At 50.2% G+C, this 17,622-nt stretch overlaps 1 protein-coding gene across 1 annotated transcript in view; it reads left to right on the plus strand.

The window, feature by feature from the left end:
- The first annotated feature begins 10,900 nt into the window (after positions 1–10,900).
- The window catches only part of ANKRD33B (ankyrin repeat domain 33B), a 107,598-nt gene continuing 100,876 nt past the window's right edge, over positions 10,901–17,622 (plus strand). The window contains exon 1 of the mRNA XM_003408147.4: positions 10,901–11,257. Coding sequence (XP_003408195.3) covers positions 10,916–11,257 — 342 coding nt within the window. The 5' untranslated portion in view covers positions 10,901–10,915. The remainder of the gene's footprint in view (positions 11,258–17,622) is intronic.

The following is a 17,622-nucleotide window of genomic DNA, read 5'->3' on the forward strand; positions in this document are numbered from 1 at the left end:
CATTAGGTGGGAGAAACATTCAATACCCATAGTACATTCAAATAAACACGTAATCCTTTTTAAAATATTCCAGCTTCATCTTCCCTACCCCTGGCCGATCTTCCAAATTATGTGCATATGGCCTTGGGTTGGGTGGAACCTGAAGACCTTGGCCCATTATCAAGTATCCCTTCAACCAGCCCGGCCTTTGCCCCAAGCTATTCTAGATGTGGCTTTTTTTCCTCAGCTGTGGTATAACATTTCTCACTTTCCTTTCAGCCATCAGCCATTATAGAAAACAACATCTAAGAATCCAAAGTTTCACTTCCCACTTCCTTAGTTCTTTCTCTGAGCCAGTAAAATGATCCCTACTCCTGACACCAACTGACCCTCTCTAATCTCACAAGGAGGAAAGAGGATCAATATCAACAGGACAAACTGATTCCTTTGAGGCAGAAATCAGACATGCCTCCCGTCATGGATTGAATTCTGTCCCCCAAAATACATGTATCAACTTGGCTAGGCAATGATTCCCAGTATTGTGTGATTGTCCACCATTTTGTCATCTGATGTGACTTTCCCGTGTCTTGTAGATCCTATCCTATCATGCTGCTAAGATGGGGTTATCGGCTGTTATGTTAATGAGGCAGGACTCAAGCCTGATCAGGGCAGTGCTAGCAGATGGGTAATGGTGCTAAGAAGTGGGTGGTACCATGACAGGCAGTAGGGCCTACCTGGCTGGAGAGGGTGGAAGTCCAGGAAGGCAGGGTGAGGAGAAAGAGAGTGTGATAAGAAAGAATTTAAGTGAGATCTCTTAGAATTAACCGGGGACAGAAAAGGAAAAAAAGAGCAAGAATGAAGATGTGAAACTGGGGAATAAAGGAGGGGGCTATATGGCTGTAGAACTTGGCAAGGTCAAGGGAAAAGGTCAAATGAGGTACAGAGACATAAACAGTCAGGATAGACGCCAGGATGGAGATTGCGTGCTCCATGAAATGCCTGAAATGTCTGTTACTAGAAACAAAGTAATAATAAATGAGACAGTCTTTTCCAACTCACAGAAAAATACTGTTGTTGTTAGGTGCCATTAAGTCAATTTCAACTCATAGCAACCCCATGTGACAGAGTAGAACTCCTCCATAGGGTTTCCTAGGCTGTAATCTTTAAGGGAGCAGATTGCCAGGTCTTTTCTTCTGTGTGGCCACTGGGTGGGTTCAAATCACCAACCTTTTGGTTAATAGCGAAGTGTTTAACCATTTCACCATTCAGGGCTCCTTATAGAAAAACACTGGATAGATAGAACTCTGCTAGAGTCCCTGGGTGGGGCAAATGGTTAAAGTGCTCATCTCCTAACCAAAAGGTTGGAGGTTCAAGTTTACCCAGAGGTGCCTCAAAAGAAAGGCCTGGCAATCTACTTCTAAACAATCAGCCATTGACAACCCTATGGAGCACAGTTCTACTCGGACACACGTGGGATTGCCATTTGTCAGAGTTGACTCAATGGCAACTGGGGCTGGTAGAACTCCACTATCTCAATTTTAAGTGTCTTTTATGTCAAATTTTTACTTTATGTTTACTGTTTAGTAGCAAGAGTTGACAGATGACTGTATGGATGAACCAGTAACAAGTGAACAACAATGGAAGTTCTTAGAAGGAGACAATCATGCTTCATTCAAAAGTGTGTGTGTGTGTGTGTGTTGAGTGGGGTGGGAGACATTTGTGATTTTATTGCACAGATACCATCATGTTTGCCGTTAGTAGGAGTGGTTCTAGTTCAGATGGTGGAATTAGAGGTATGATGACCCACGGTGGCCCCTGATCATGCCAAAACACCTGGGAAGTCTAACAACGGTGCTGGCATGGAATGGGCAGGGCTAGAGGAAGGCTGGGCGGGAAGGGCTGAGAAGCAGCAGCAGCAGAAAGGGGAGCTGCCGAGTTTTGAGCTCAGCGTGTCAGGAAAGTGAAGACAGGTGGAGAGTGGGGGGCCACTGGCAAAAGGCCCAAAGTGAAGATTCCTGAGTACCAGCTTGGGGGAAGGGGAAATAAGCTAAATTCACTTTGAGAGACTATAGGAAGTTAGGGAAAAAGCTTTTTAAAATAGGCTGATAGGGTTCTGAAATCATAAATTTATCTGAGCCAGGTGGAGAGAAAAGAGTTGGTCCAGTCCTCTGATAATCTTGGGAAGGGCAAGTTGGGCCCAAGACTCTGGGACTCAAAAAGGGAGCGGAGATCGGGATGGTGAGCAACAGAAAGCTGCATGTAACAGGGAAAAAGAAAATTGATATTTTAAACCAAAACCAGCTGTCATGCTCTGTCCTCTAAGGGGTGTGTGCATGTGTGTGTGTGTGTGTGTGTGTGTGTGTGTGTGTTTGAGAGAGAGACAGATTACTGCCAGTGCAGCATGAAAGTTCTCCTGGAAGAGAGTGCTGGGGGAGGCAGAAGGGGATAGTACAGAGACCTAGTTTATACGTCATCATTTAGCAGAACACATTAATAGTAATAATAAAAACAATAAATGTAATAATATTATTCATTATATCAGTAATTACATATCTGTTGGTGTTGAGTCGATTCTGACTCATAGTGACCCTATAGGAGAGAGTAGAACTGCCCTAGAGGGTTTCCAAGGAGTGGCTGATGGATTTGAACTGCTGACCTTTTGATTAGCAGTCAAGCTCTTAACTACTGTGCAACCAGGGCTCCAATAATTATATAATGTTTATGTATTATGATATAATAATAATAATTAATAACCACCCCAACAACACTAATCACAGGTCGTCTTTATTGTACCCCAGCCCAGCACCTTGCTGAGACCCACAGTGTTAGGCTTTCATGAGGTTTGACTTGAGTCCAATTATTGCCTCTTATATACAGGGTCGCTATGAGTCGGAATCGACTCGATGGCACTGGGTTTTTTTTGTTGTTCTTGTTTTTTATGTTCTTCCAGGAGTCCCTGAGTGGCACAAACAGTTATGCCCTCTACTACTAGCCAAAAGTTTCGTGTTCAAACCCACCCAGAGGCACCTTGGAAGACAGGCCTGGCAATCTACCTCTGAAAGATCACAGCCTTGAAGACCCTATGGTGCAACTCTACTCTGCACACATGGGGTCACCATGAGTACCAATGGACTCGATGGCAACTGTCATGGGCTGAATCATGTCCCCTCAAAATGTGTATCAACTTGGCTAGGCCATGATTCCCAGTATTGTGTAATTGTACACTGTTTTGTCATCTGACATGATTTTCCTATGCGTAATAAATTCTGTCTCTATGATGTTAATGAGATGGGATTAGTGGCAGTTATATTAATGAGGCAGTACTCAATCTACAAGATTAGACTGTGTTTAAAGCCAATCTCTTCTGAAATATAAAAGAGAGAAGTGAGCAGAGAGACATGGGGACCTCATACCACTAAAAAAGCAATGCCGGGAGCAGAGCATGTCCTTTGGACCTGAGGTTCCTTCCCAGAGAAGCTCCTAGACCAAGGAAAGATTGATGACAAGGACCTTCTTCCAGAATCAACAGAGAGAGAAAGACTTCCACTAGAGCGGGTGCTCTGACTTGGACTTCTAGCCTCCCAGACTGTGAGAGAATGAATTTCTGTTTGTTAAAGCTATCCACTTACGGTATTTCTGTTATAGTAGCACTAGATAACTAAGACAGCAATCAACAACAACATATGTCCTGCCAATCCTGTTGTCCACCGCTGACCTTAACAAGTTCAATTAATCAGCAAAAGTCCGCACTGCCCATCTACCATGACTCACATTAGGTGTCCCAGTGACGCTGGTCGGCCCACTCACCCTCATGGGTGTCTCCTTTCTGCTCTACTACCTAAACTCGAGAAATCTGTTGAAGTCTTCCTCAAATCCCACCTCTTCAATAAAATCTTCCAACCCTGCTAATCTAGGGTGATCTCTAGAGCAACTGCCGGCAGCTCTCACAGGACACAGCCTTATACCCCAAGAGCAGGTTATCACACACGAGCATCTTATTATCATGACGAATTGTCTGCTTTTTCAGAGCAGGATGGTGACAAAACACTTTTCTATGCCTTCCAGTACCTGGAGCAGACATTTGGAGAAAATGAGTCACTGATAAATTAATACTTAATCAATACAACTGAGAAGGAATGTGAGGGATGGAGGGGAAGAGGTCTGAGCTAATGAAGAAGAAACGGGACACCAGGTCTCAAAGAGGAGACTGCCCGTGGGTTGCCCATGCAGACTGGTAAGGCGGGGTGTGGAGCCAGCTGCTGCCTCGAGGAAGGCAAGCATGAGTCACCGGGGGAGGACTCGGAGGAGGAGGAAGTCTGTGATCAAATGAGCATATTGAGGCGTTGAGGGTGCATCTGTTTCCCTCAGTCAGCAGTTGACTGAATAACTCCAGATTAGAACAGGAAAGAATGGAACTTTGCAACATGTTCTGGTGGATTGTTCGAGAGAATCTAGCTGGGTACAGGCATGGAGTTTGGAGGCAGTGGAGTTCAAGTGCCAGTGAAAAGTAGAAACTGGGTGTCTACACAGTTACCCTATACTTAGTAGTCCTGGTGGTACAACGGTTAAACACTCGGTTGCTAACCAAAAGGTGGGCAGTTCGAAACCACCAGCCACTCTACGGGAGAAAGATGTGGCAGTCTGCTTCTGTAAAGATTATAGCTTTGGAAGCCCTAGGGGACAGTTCTACTCTGCCCTATGTGGGGATCAACTTGACTGGCTATGGTTGTTTTTGGGTATGCTTTATGCTGAGGTTGACAAGAGCCAACTGATGAGCTAACTGCTTCCAGGTTGGGTAGGAGAACGTGGCTTTGGTTTGAGGGTCACAGGGACACCAGCAGGGCTCAGCCACTTCTCCTCCATTGGTTCTTTTGGTGCTGTTTCCTGAACATTCATTCTGGCCACAAGCTGGGCTCGTGCTTCAGGAGATGACGGGGAACTGCCTCTGCTCTTGAAAATCCTGTCTGGTCCATAGTCCCTCAGACTCACACTCTGCAGCCCCCAGGTGAGGACAACCCCTGGTCCTTCCTCTCCTGTAGCTGCAGGCCAGGATCACCCTTTCCAACTCTGCGTTAGAGAGCTGGGCTACCTACAACATGGTGGTCAGACTGAACCGAAGTGACCATGTCTTGTGTCTACAGTCACCATTCAGGCAGAGAATGGGGCTTGTGCCAATGACAAATAGGGCACATGGCTGGACATAGCCACTGAAGTTCCTGGAAAAAAGCCCCTGCAGGACTCTTGAGACAGCGGAGGGTGGGGGGTAGGGCGGCAGAAGCCAGATGACATTGATCCAGAAAGCAAAAGGGAAATCGAAGAGGAAAGAATTCGTTGACTTTGTATTTATTTATAGACTCATATTCTTATATTGTTTGTTTTTGTATTTTTTGCCCAAGAAGTATGAAATTTAAAACAAAGATTAAAAAAAAAATTTTTATTGTGCTTTAAGTGAAAGCTTACAAATCAAGTCAGTCTCTCACACAAAAACTTATATACATCTGGCTACATACTCCCAATTGCTCTTCCCCTAATGAGACAGCCCGCTCTCTCCCTCCACTCTCTCTTTTTGTGTCCATTTCAGCAGCTTCTAACCCCCTATACCCTCTCATCTCCCCTCCAGGCAGGAGATGCCAACATAGTCTCAAGTGTCCACCTGATCCAAGAAGCTCGCTCCTCACCAGCATCCCTCTCCAACCCATTGTCCAGTCCAATCCATATCTGAAGAGTTGGCTTCGGGAATGGTTTCTGTTCTGGGACAACAGAAGGTCTGGGGGCCATGACCACCAGGGTCCTTCTAGTATCAGTCAGATCATTAAGTCTGGTCTTTTTAAAAACAAAGTTTTTTTAAGTGAGAAGATGAAATGGGAAAAAAGGGGGCTCATTGAAGATATATGTCTTGCAGATTTGGCGGTGAAGGGACGGAGGTGGAGGAGCATGTGGGCAACGGTAGAGGAGACCTGGGTGGGGTTGTTGACACAGGGGCACAGGTGCTCCACGATGATGAAAGGACCCCAGAAAAAAGGAGGAAGAGGAGGAGGGGGTGAGGGACCTGGAATCCCAAGGGAGGAGGCTTTAGGGTTTGCTCAAGGAAAGGAGGCCTTTTCCATCATTACTTGAAGCAGTCCCCACAGCCCTCAGCCCAGTAACTCAGTCCGGCATTTTTCATTTATTTACTTTTTTACAGTTCTTTTTGTGGAATTAGTTAAGTTTATTGTGGTTGCTAGTAATAATAGAAATGACCTCCGGAAAGTTTAAACCACAGCAAAAAAAAAAAAAACAAAAAAACAGAGATTAGATATATGTCACCTCATGAGATCTGCTTCTGATCAGCTTTGTCACTGTTGCTGTTAACCGACGGCAAGTCTGCTTCCGACTCCTGGCCACCCCAGGCACAACAGAACGCAATGCTCCCTGGTCTTGCACCATTCCCATGACTGGTCTTGGAACAGACTCTTGTGATCCATAGGGTTTTCACTGGCTGATTTTTGGAAGTAGATCACCAGGCTTTTCTTCCTAGCCTGTGTTAGACTGGAAGTTCCACTGAAACTTGTTCAGCATCAGAGCACTATGCAGCCCTCCACTGACAGAAGGATGGTGGCTGTGTTTGAAGGGCGTTGCTGGCAATCTAACCTGGGTCTCCTGCACAGAAGGCGAGAATTCTACCACTGAGCCATCACGGCTCCCAGCTTTGACATAGTTTTCCAAAAAATTTCTACTGGAATTTGGTCATGTCGTTTCTAGAAGAGTATGAGACAAGTCGGATCTTTCTGGCTCTGAGTTTTCTCATCTAGGATCAGGGCAAGGCCCTCCATCCACTCAATTTCTCCTCCCCCACATTTCTTAAGTTCCTTTGTTGATGCCATTTGTGTTACCATTTTAAATACAGCAGTGAACAAAATATTGGTATTTAAGAAGCTCAAGCCACTTGATGTAGAGAGTGCTTCTAGGGAAATACCTGGACAGGGTCACATCTAGGTACACTAATGAAGATGCTGGAAATACTCTAAATGTCAAGAGTGAGAGCAAAAAAACCCCCAACTCATTGCCCTCAAGTCGGTTTCGACTCATAGCGACCCTATAAAAAACAACCCATTGCCGTCAAGTCGATTCCAACTCATAGCGACCCTATAGGACAGAGTAGAACTGCCCCATACAGTTTCCAAGGAGTGCCTGGTGGACTTAACTGCCAACCTTTTGGTTAGCAGCTGTAGCACTTAACCACTACGCCACCAGGGTTTCCGCGACCCTATAGGACAGAATAGAACTGCCCCACAGGGTTTCCAAGGAGCAGCTGGTGGATTCGAACTGCCAACATTTTGGTTAGCAGCCGAGCTAACCAAACTGTGTCACCAGAGATTGACCAAATAAATATTGGTATACCCATGATAATAAACCTTAAAAATCTACAACTATTATTGTTGTAACGTATATAATAATAATGATAATAATAATAAATAGTTAATATCATTGTATAGGAGCCCTGGTGGTATAATGGTTAAGCTCTTGACTGCTAACCGAAGGTCAGTGGTTTGAACCCACCAGGGGCTCCATGGGAGAAAAGACCTGGATACCTTCTCTCTCCTGTGAAGATTACAGCCTAGGAAACCCTATAGGGCAGTTATTCTCTGTCCTGCAGAGTTGCTATGAGTCAGAGTTCAAAGCACACAACAACAAAATTCCAGGCATGGCGCAAAGTTTTAAAATCACTCTCCCACTCTGTTCTCCTAGCCCTGGGAGGTGGTACTCTAGTTTTCTACAAACAATGGGTGGCCTTGGGTTTGTTCTACCTTTAGGCCCCACCCCCTCACTCCCAACTCAAAGTGACCCTGTAGGACAGAGTAGAACTGCCCCATAGGGTTTCCAAGGAGCAGCTGGTGGATTCCAACCATGAATGGATCACTTAACCACTGCGCCACCAGGGCTCCATAACTGACCTAGTGCTGAATTAATTGTTTTTTTTCCTGGCCCAAACGCAAATCATTTCACCTAAATCAACTAATTCTATAATTTGTTACTTTATCATGCATTAAAATAAGGTTGAAACTGAACAGTCTTGGAGAAAAGACAACTTCTCTAAACGTTAAGGAGCCTTGGTTGCCCAGGGTTTTAAGGTCCGTGGTTTGGAACCCAGCCACTCTGTCGGAAGAAAGATGTGGCAGTTGTTTCCACAAAGATTAAAAATATTACAGCCTTGGAAACCCTGTGGGGCAGTTCTACTCTCTCCTATAGGGTCACTGTAAGTCAGAACTTTATTGTGTTAAAAGTTATCCAGTGAGTTGGCAGTTTTGATAAGCTACTTTGTCCTTTCTATGTAGAATCTGTAAGCACAAGGCATAAACGCTGCCTGTATGGGACAGGTGTTCCCTTATATGGAAACCCTGGTGGCATAGTGGTTAAGTGCTAGGGCTGCTAACCAAAGGGTTGGCTCTTCAAATCCGCCAGGTGCTCCTTGGAAACTCTACTGGGCAGTTCTACTCTGTCCTGCAGGGTCGCTGTAAGTCGGTATCCACTGGAGGGCACTGGGTTTGGTTTTTTTTTTTTTGGTATTGAAAATATACATGACTGATTTTTGTGTTTCTTTTAGTCCCTCTTTCAGAAATGTTGAGGATGCATTAATTGTCTTTTTGGTAAAAGAGGGTATATTTTTAAAAGATGAGTGATCCGTTGGCATCTAGACAGGCCACTTATACAGGGCTGGTTCGTATTTGGGGCAGACACCGACAGTTCCATTCCAGGTTATCTTTAAAGGAAAACCATTTGAATGCTATTTGAACCCTAATTTCTAAGAAAAGAAAGGAGGAAGTGGTGAGGTCCGAAGATAGAGCTTGAACTCCCAGTGCTGCGTAACAGTGGTCATTAAAACGACAAAGGGCCTAGCCTCCAGAAAAGCTGGCTTGGGGCTTCCCGGGAGGGCTGAGGCCCCTGGGAGAAAGCCCTCTCCCCGCCCCCCACCCCGTCCCTGCGGGTAGAGGCCACAGGCTTGCTGGGGCTCTTAGTCACAAGGACACAGTGCCAAGCCTGCCTGGGAGAATGAGCAGGAAGGGGGTAGCAACTTGTAAATCCCCTAACTTCATTTAGTAGGCCTCTGGCAACGCAAAAACAGTCAACCTTGAAAGAGGAAATTCCCAGTAGGAATTTATGCAAATATAGCCCCTTAAAGCAAAAGGGTTGAAACAAACAAACTTGATTTGGGATATTTTTGGCTTCTGAAATAAACTCCGGAGGCTGGAGCGAAGCTAGTGAGCCGGAGTTCAGGGCTAGCTCTGGGCGCGCAGTCAGGCGGGGACTTGTCTTAACAGAAGGCGCTGCTTACCGTACTCCCCGCTTCTGCGGGCCTCTCCTCTCTCAGATGCAGGTTCTGAGCCAGCATGGAGGTCACTCCAGCCTCTGCAAGGGACACAGGAATGTCAGGTGACCAAGTGTCACACCAGGGAATGAAGCGGCGTTTCAGCTTCACATCTTCCCACATCGCCAGCCCGGGGGTATTTTTGATCCTCTTCCCACCAGTGGCCCTCAGCTAGCCCTGCCGCCGCTGGGACCCTCAAGCTTTGTCCTGGATGGCTTCAGGCACCTCCCACGCGCTGGCACCTGAGGGGCGCGGAGTCAGGGCTGGTAGTTAGAAACTGTGTGTGTGTGTGTGTGTGGAGGAGGGGTGGCATTTCCCCCAAAGGTCTCGGAATCAGCCCCTTTGACCAGCAACCCCTCAGGTAGAGGTGCAGTTTCTCGGGCCCAAGCCTGGGGCGCCCTCACAATCGCGTCTCCCTCTCTGCCTTTTCCCCAGGATTTGCCCCACGGGCGTCCCCTCGCCGAGGTCAGGATCTTCCTGTGGCCAGTCCGCAACCGGACCCCGGCCCTAGAGGGACAGGCCAAGGCGGGCTGGGGTGGGGGCGGGGGGTACTTGGGCTGTGCAGCGGCTGGCGCTGGTGGCCCTGTGCTTTGCGGTTGGCAACGGCCCATGGGGTCACTGCCCGGTCGCGGCCTCGCCGGCTTAATCCGTGAAGACTCGGCAGAGCTGGCTGTGTTGACATGGGCCTCGAGGGAGAGGCCCCCTCAACTCAGATGTCCCCCTCCCCTGAGGCTTCCAGACCCTCCCTCGTTCTTCAGGGTTTCTTTCCGGATCAACCCGCAAGCCGCAGCTGGCTTGAATTCTGCGGTCGCGTGGCCGTGTCCCTGGGACTCTGAGGACTTTCCCGAGGTTGGGGCTCCCCGTGGCAGTCGCGGATGCCCAGCTCTGAGGAGCGCAGGCTAAACTGGAAGAGTCTGGTTGATAGCCTTCCCCAGGGCTTCAGAACCCTCTGGGGGCGCGGCCTGCCTCGCGTCCTCCTGTGCTCCAGGGGTTCCCGGGTCTGAAAGCTGCCAGGCCTGGCCGAGTCGTCCCGGAGCCCGGGTTCTCGGGAAGGCGGGGCGGGGGGGGGGTTGAGGAAATGGGCCCCGCGCCCCGACGCGGTGAAGAAGCCCGCGACCCGGCCCCGGGCCTGACGCTCTGGGCGCGGGGACTCGGGACCAGCTGTCCTCACGTGGGCCGCTCCGGTGGGCGGTGCCCGGGCCCCTGGCAGCCCAACCCCTGGGGCCGTGGGGGAGAGGGCGGGGCGCTGGCCGCGAGCCCGGGACCCGTGGCATCTGGAGTCATTGCCGGGTTGTCTGGCGCACGTTTCCCAGCTCCGGGTAGAGCCGCCGGTGCACGATCCCTGGGCGCGGAGAAACCCCGAAGGGCTCAGAACTTCTGCGCTCTCAGCGCCGCCCCGCCCCGCCTGTCCCCGCCCGCCAGGAAAGCCCCACGGCTCCGCCCGGCCCGGGGCTGTCCTCCAGCCTCCCAGTCTGGTGCTCGCTCCGCCGCCGCCGGGCTGGAGTCCGCGAGCCGCGGCTTCTCTGGGGCGCCACGCGGCTCGGCCGGTGACCTCAGCCGCATCCCCCGGCCCGCGCCCCGGCCGCCAGCATGGTGCTGCTGGCCGGGTCCGGGCCGGAGGGCGGCGGGGCGCGCTGCGTGTCCCCTCAGCCGCCGTCCCCACCGCGGGGCGAGCCGGCCGAGGGGGACCCCGGCGACTACGAGGAGTACGAGGACTTCTCGCGGCTGCCCGACACCCGCAGCATTGCCTCTGACGACTCTTTCTACCCACCCGCAAGCGAGGAGGAGCCGGGCGCCTGGAGCGCGGAGGGCGTCCCGGAGGCGGCGACCCTTCTGCGCGCCGCCTGCGCCAACGACGTGGAGCTGCTGCGGGCGCTGGTGCGCCGTGGGCCGAGCGTCGAGGAGGTGCGGGAGACCGACCGCAACGGCCGGGTAAGCGGGCGTCCCCCAGGTTTGGGGTGCTTCTCCCCCTCTCCCTTCCGTGCCACCACAATGTCGGCTGTGCTTGGGTATGGTGGTTACCCTGCGGCCGCCAGGCGCGCCTTTTCCCTCTCTCTGGGCGCGCAGCGCGTGTGCAGCATAGGGGTCCTGTCCACCCCACGCTGGGGGGTCGCGGGCGAGCTTTCCCTGCCCTGAGCTCGCAGCGTCCCTGGAGACCAGGCCAGTGTCCCCGTCCTTATTGCATTCCCTTCTCTTTTCCCCTCCCTAGAGTTCTCAGAGAACTGACCTTCTGTCCCCGAGCCCGTCCTGGGGGCTCGCGCCAGGGGTTGATGCCTCTTGCAGGGTCTCTTTTATCTGGGGCGCCTCTGTCCATTACGCCTCCTCCCAGGCCCCTGGTAGGTGGCCCTGCCCCCATCCGTGCAGGAGCCAGCCCCTCCTGCCCAGCCCCTCGTCTGCCCCCTCGGCCCCTAGCGTTGCCCTTACTCTTCCCGACCGTGCCCCTGCTCGGTGCTCCACCCCCGGCCGGACTGCCTAGTGGCCGGCGCGGCTCCCGTCAGCTTGACCCCTGACTTGGCTGTCTACAAGGTCCCCGCCCAGAGCTAGGGCCAGCCCCGGGTCCTTCGGAGGCAGGACCGGGGGAGGGCAACGGAGGGGCGCGCATCCACACTTAATTATGCCGAGATTCATAGACCCCAAGAAGCCTATAGAAAAGGAAAGGAGAACTTGGCTTGAGTCAGACTTGAAGGACTTGCGCTCCAACACAACCCACCGCGTACTTCGAGGGAAAAACCTCCATGTGACAGCGGTGGCCAAGTCTCCTTAGTCTGTGCCTGGTGGAAAAACGGCAGCGTTCTCCCGTCGCTCCCAAGGTCCTGTGATTTCTGACTCAGCCTAGAAAAATCAGGAATGTAGTGCTTTTGCTGATAGGAAATGGGGGTGTTTTTACCTGGGGACCTGGGATGACTCCAGTGCCCTGAGTTTGTTTCTGGGGCAGACTGGTTTGGCCTGGAAGGGGCTTAGGCTCACAGGAAGCTGGCAAGAGTCAGTGTGTATCTGTACAGTTTCTCTAAGGACCCAGCTTTTGAACTTGGAGGAGGGGTCTGTGATTGTCTTTGCCTTGTGCCTGGTGACGCCACCCTCCCTGGGCCATGAGGGAACCAGAACTAAGGGTTGGGACCTCCCCAGCAGCACCACCGTCCTGCTCTGCAGCTTCCTGCCTGGAGGTCAGGGTAGGGGTTCCTGAGGCTGCCAGACACCAGAGTCATGGGCGAGGAGGCTCCCCTAGGTTCCCAAACCAAAATCAAACCAACCCCCCCGCCAGCTAATTGCCAGTTCTACTTTCATTATCACTAAGATGAGTTTACACTCACAGGTGTTTGTGTCAGAAATTGGCCTCCTGAAGCAGGTAACCCAGTGTAGTCGTTTCTTTGCTGCTGTAGTAGAAAACCCACAAGTGGGTGGGTGGCTTTAACAAACAGAGTTTTATTTTCTTGTAGTTTCAGAAGCCTGCATTCAGGGCAGGGGCTCTAGGGAAAGGCTCTCTCTTTGTTGGCTCTGAGGGAAGGTCCTTGTCTGTTTTCACCTTCTGTTCCATGCTTCCTTGGTGATCTTTACGTGGATATGGCATCTCTCCCTGTATCTGTGCTTGCTTGCCTCTGTGCCTGATCAGCTTTTTTATATCTCAAAAGTGATTGGCTTGAAGTGAGCCCTGCAGTGATACAGCCTCGTTAACACGACAAAGAAAACCCTGTTCTCAGATGGGATTACATCCACAGGTATAAAGGGGTTAGGATTTACAACACATATTTTTGGGGGACACGATTCAATGCGTAACTCCCAGGCATACTTGAGGAAACCCCCAAAGGTCACTAAGGCCCCAAATGTCACAGGTGTAGGGAGCATTCTCCCAATGTCTCGTGTGGCCTGGGGGTTTCCAGTGGGCTGGGCTGGGCGCTGGCAGGGTCTGTCTCCATCTGCCCCCCGCCCCCCCATGTTGCCTTTAAAACCCGTGAGGTTGAATAGATTCCAAATCATAGCAACCGTATGGACAGAACAGAATTGCCTCATAGAGTTTCCAAGGAGCGCCTGATGCATACATGTTGCCTTGGGGAGGGGGGAAATGGTTCTGTAGTTGAGAAATAAAAAGCTTGGAAACAACAACATTCCAGCAAATGGCATAAACCGTCCCTAAGGGGCTTAAAAAAAAAAAAAAAAAAAATTTATTTTTTTTAAGGGGCTTAGGCCTGACTCTCCTGGCCTTTCTTGAAAGCCGCACCCTCAGTATAGAGGCAGGGGGTGGGCAATAGATCCACTGCCTTCCAGCATCTCAGCTTCCTTGGCTGCAAAATAGGAATAATGGCAGTACAGACCACCTGGGGCTGTGAGCAGGAAATGCCCTAATGCACACCAAGCTCTGCCTGACACCCAAGGCACCTGTTGGCCATCTTGTCCCATTCCCCACCCACCTGCCTGCCCCTTGCTGGGAAGCCAAAGCCCTCCACCTCTCCTGTGTCTCCAGCCAGGCAAAGCCTCTGCTATCTGTTTACAGTGACGGAGAGCTGCTGGGGAGAAGGGCCACCTTGCCGGCTCTCTTGGGATTTTGCTTCTCTGCTCTGCCTCTCTGCCTCTTTGCTCCTCACCAAATAATGATGGGGAAATGGCACGTGGCCCCCAAACTGGAGTGCCTGGACTCTTTCATCTTCTGATCAGAAGGAGCCGGCTGTCTTCTGTGCTTTGAAGGAAGGGACGTGGAGCCCCCGTTCTTACCATCATCTTCTAGATGCTGGTGATTTAACAGTCTCCGTCTGTCTGAAAAGGAGCCTAGGTGGTGCAGTGGGTAAGCATGCTTGGTCGCTAACCGGAAGGCGGACGGTTCGAACCCACCAGCCTCTCCAAGGAAGAAGGATGTGGCAATCTGCTTCCAGAAAGATTTACAGCCTTGGAAACCCTCTTGGGCCTCTCTGTCCTGTAGAGTCGCTGTGAGTTGGAATGGACTCTATGGCAGTGGGTTTGGTTGGGTCAGAGCAGAGTGTTGTAAAATCCACAGGGGCGTGTTTCCGTAGTGGGAAACATCACAAAGTTTCGTAACGCAAAAGGAAGCTTTATTCCGCATATATTCAGAAAGACAAAAGTGGGAAGCAGACAAGCATGTTGCTAGAGCCATGTCTGCCCGAGGCCAAGGAAATATTACAGAACAGGCAAGAATGGGAAAACAGACAAGCACGCTGCCACAGCCATGTCTACCTGAGCCCAGGGAACGAAATAGAGTCATCAGTCTACATTAACACTGCAAAACCGGCAAAACCCTTGAAAGCTTCACTTTTTCACCGATTGGGTAGAAACTGTGGTCTTACATTTTGAATTGCCTTTCTTAACAATCATTGGTACAAGTTTCAGTAACAACAGTCAGGAGGATCTTCATTGGTCCAGCAAATTTCTCTTCACTAAATGCTAATAGAAAATGATAAGAGAGGAAAGCCGTTTGTGCTCCGTTTTATGTGAAATATTCCCAGAAATATATTTTCCAAGATTATTCTATTGTCTTTATCTCAGGGCCCAGTTGATGTGTCCTTGTGAGTCCTGGTGAGTCCAGCTCCAGCTGGGTCACATTCTCTGTACTCGAGGACAGGAAATAATGACTCCAATATTATTTCCTAAATCATTGTGAAGGGTCGAATCATTGTGTGCTTGTACTGCACACCTACTGTGTGCATGGCACTGGGCGGGTGTATCAGAAGACTCAAAGGTGAATCAAACCATCCCAGGTTGTAAGAGTCTTAGCCTTTGCTGGAGTCCCTGGGTGGTAAAAATGGTTCATATGCTCGGCTGCTAACCAAAAGGCTGGAGGTTGGACTCCACCCAGAGGCTCCTCGGAAGAAAATCCTGGTGGTCTGCTCTCGAAAAACCAGCCACTGAAAACCCTGTGGAGCACGGTTCTGCTCTGACACACCTGGGGTGGCCACAGGTCAGAGGAGACTAAATGGCAGCTGGTTTACCTTTTAGTGGAGAGGATGCCAAGAGAAGAAGAGTGCACGGGTGGTGGGACAGGCAGTGAGAAGACTCTAAGGGGGAGAGAAGCAAGTGTCATGGACTTCAGGGAGCCGAGGGCAGTCACAGAAGCACAGTGAGTGGAGACTCATGAAGGGTGGTGTTGCCAGAGGAGGCAGTGAAGGAAGACACCCTAGTCCGGGCCGGTGAACCCAAAGGACAGAGAAAGTGTGCTTTGGTCTGGGTGTGGCATGGAGGGGCCTTAGAGGGAGCTGAGAGGCCTATTAGGCCAGATAATGAGAGGCTGGCCCAGAGTAGCTGGCCAACAAATGGAAATTGGGGGAGGAGCTGGGGTCAGCCTGCTAACATCTAATTTTGGGGCCGTGGCGGGCTTCCCTGGACTGTTACACGGTTCGCTCCTTTACTGCCTTCAGATCCTGCTTTAAGAGCACTGTCTTGAGTTGGAATTGACTCAGTGGCAATGGATTTTTTTTTTTTTTTTTTTTTGGTCTTAGTTACCTGGTGTTGCTGTAACACAAGTACCATGTGGGTATTGTGGGCTTAAAAGAACAGAGATTTACTTTCTCACAGTTCTGTAGGCTAAAAGTCCAAATCAGGGTCTCTGCTGTGTCTATCCCTTCCTCGCTGGTAGCCCGGGCGTTCCTTGGCTTGCAGACATTCCTAACACGGCGTCTAATGTTCGCTGTGTGTGTCTGTGTGTGTCTGTGTGTATCTGTTCTGGTGTTTATAACTCAGAAGTGGCTGGGTTTAGGATCCACCCTACACCGGTATGTCCTCTTTAACATAACAACAGAAAAAACAACCCATTGCTGTCCAGTAGATTCCAACTCATAGCGACTGTATGGGCGTCCTGTAGGACTTCCAAGGAGTGGCTGGTGGATTCCAACTGCTGACCTTTTGGTTAGCAGCTGTAGCTCTTAACCATTATGCTACCTGGCTTTACTAACATAACAAAAGAAAACCCTACTTCCAATCAGGTTCACATTTACGGGTACAAGGGCCAGGAATTCAGCAGATATTCAATCCACACAATTGAGACACAATTCAATCCATAACAAGCACCTTCTCAGAAAGACCTTTCCAGCTGCACCTCCTGTCTAAGCCAGCAGTACCTGGAGTTGGGTAAGAGCCAGCCAGGCATTCAGAGGTTTGAGGCTGAAATTGCAAATAGGGTGGTTGTTTGAGAGAGCAGGTGATGTTTGAGCAAAGATGTAGAGATAATATCTGTAGGAAGAACATTCCAGGCAGAGGGAGCAGCAAGTGCAAAGGCCCTGAGGCAGGAGCCCTACCCAGGCCTGGTCTGCACATGAGCTTATCACGATTAGTGACAGTGGAAGGAGCCCTGGTGGTGAAATTTACCATTGAGCTAGGCTGTTAGCTGAAAGGCCAGGAGTTTGAACCCACCAGCGGCTCCATGGGAGAAAAGACCTGGTGATCTGCTCCTGTAAAGATTATAGCCTAGGAGACCTGTTAAGGATTAAATTGTGTTCCTCCAAAATGTGTGTCAGCTTGGCTAGGTCGTGATTCCCAGTAGGTGTGATTGTCCACCATTTTGTCATCTGATGTGATTTTCTTATGCATTGTAAATCCTACCTCTGTGATATTAATGAGGTAGGATTAGAGGCAGTTATGTTAATGAGGCAGGACTCAATCTGCAGGATCAGGCTGTGTCTTCAGTCAATCTCTTTTGAGATACAAAAGAGAGAAGCCAGCAGAGGAAGACATGGGGACCTCATACCACAAAGAAACAAGAACCAGGAGAATAGTGCCTCCTTTGGACTCCGGGTCCCTATGTTGAGAAGCTCCTAGACCAAGGGAAGATTGATGACAAGGACCTTCCTCCAGAGCCGACAGAGAGAGAAAGCCTTCCCTTGGAGTTGGCACCTTGAATTCGGACTTCTAGCCTCCTAAACTGTGAGAGAATAAATTTCTCTTTGTTGAAGCCATGTATGTGTGGTGTTTCTGTTATAGCAGCACTAGATAACTAAGACAAAACCTTACCAGACGGTTCTACTCTGTCCTACAGGGTCGCTCTAAGTCAGAACTGACCTGATGATGCACAACAGTGACAGTGAAAAACTTTGGAACACACAGGCTGCTTCTCTGCTGGGCGGAAGGCTGGAGCCCCTTGGGGAATAGAGGGGTATTTGCATTACCAGCAAGATCAACAGCTCACAGGCACCATGCAGCCAGCTTCCCAGGAAGAAAGCATCCGCAAAGGCTTTGAAACAGGTCCTGGGTCTGCTTGTTGAGCTGCTCATCCCTGTCCCTTAGGAAAGGAGCCTTGCCTGAATTGCCAGGTGTTTGATGCGGGTTGGGTAACTAAGGATCCGATGTGTTTAAAAAAA

The sequence above is a fragment of the Loxodonta africana genome, chromosome 2 (genome assembly GCF_030014295.1).
Source record: "Loxodonta africana isolate mLoxAfr1 chromosome 2, mLoxAfr1.hap2, whole genome shotgun sequence".
NCBI classification, from domain to species: domain Eukaryota; kingdom Metazoa; phylum Chordata; class Mammalia; order Proboscidea; family Elephantidae; genus Loxodonta; species Loxodonta africana.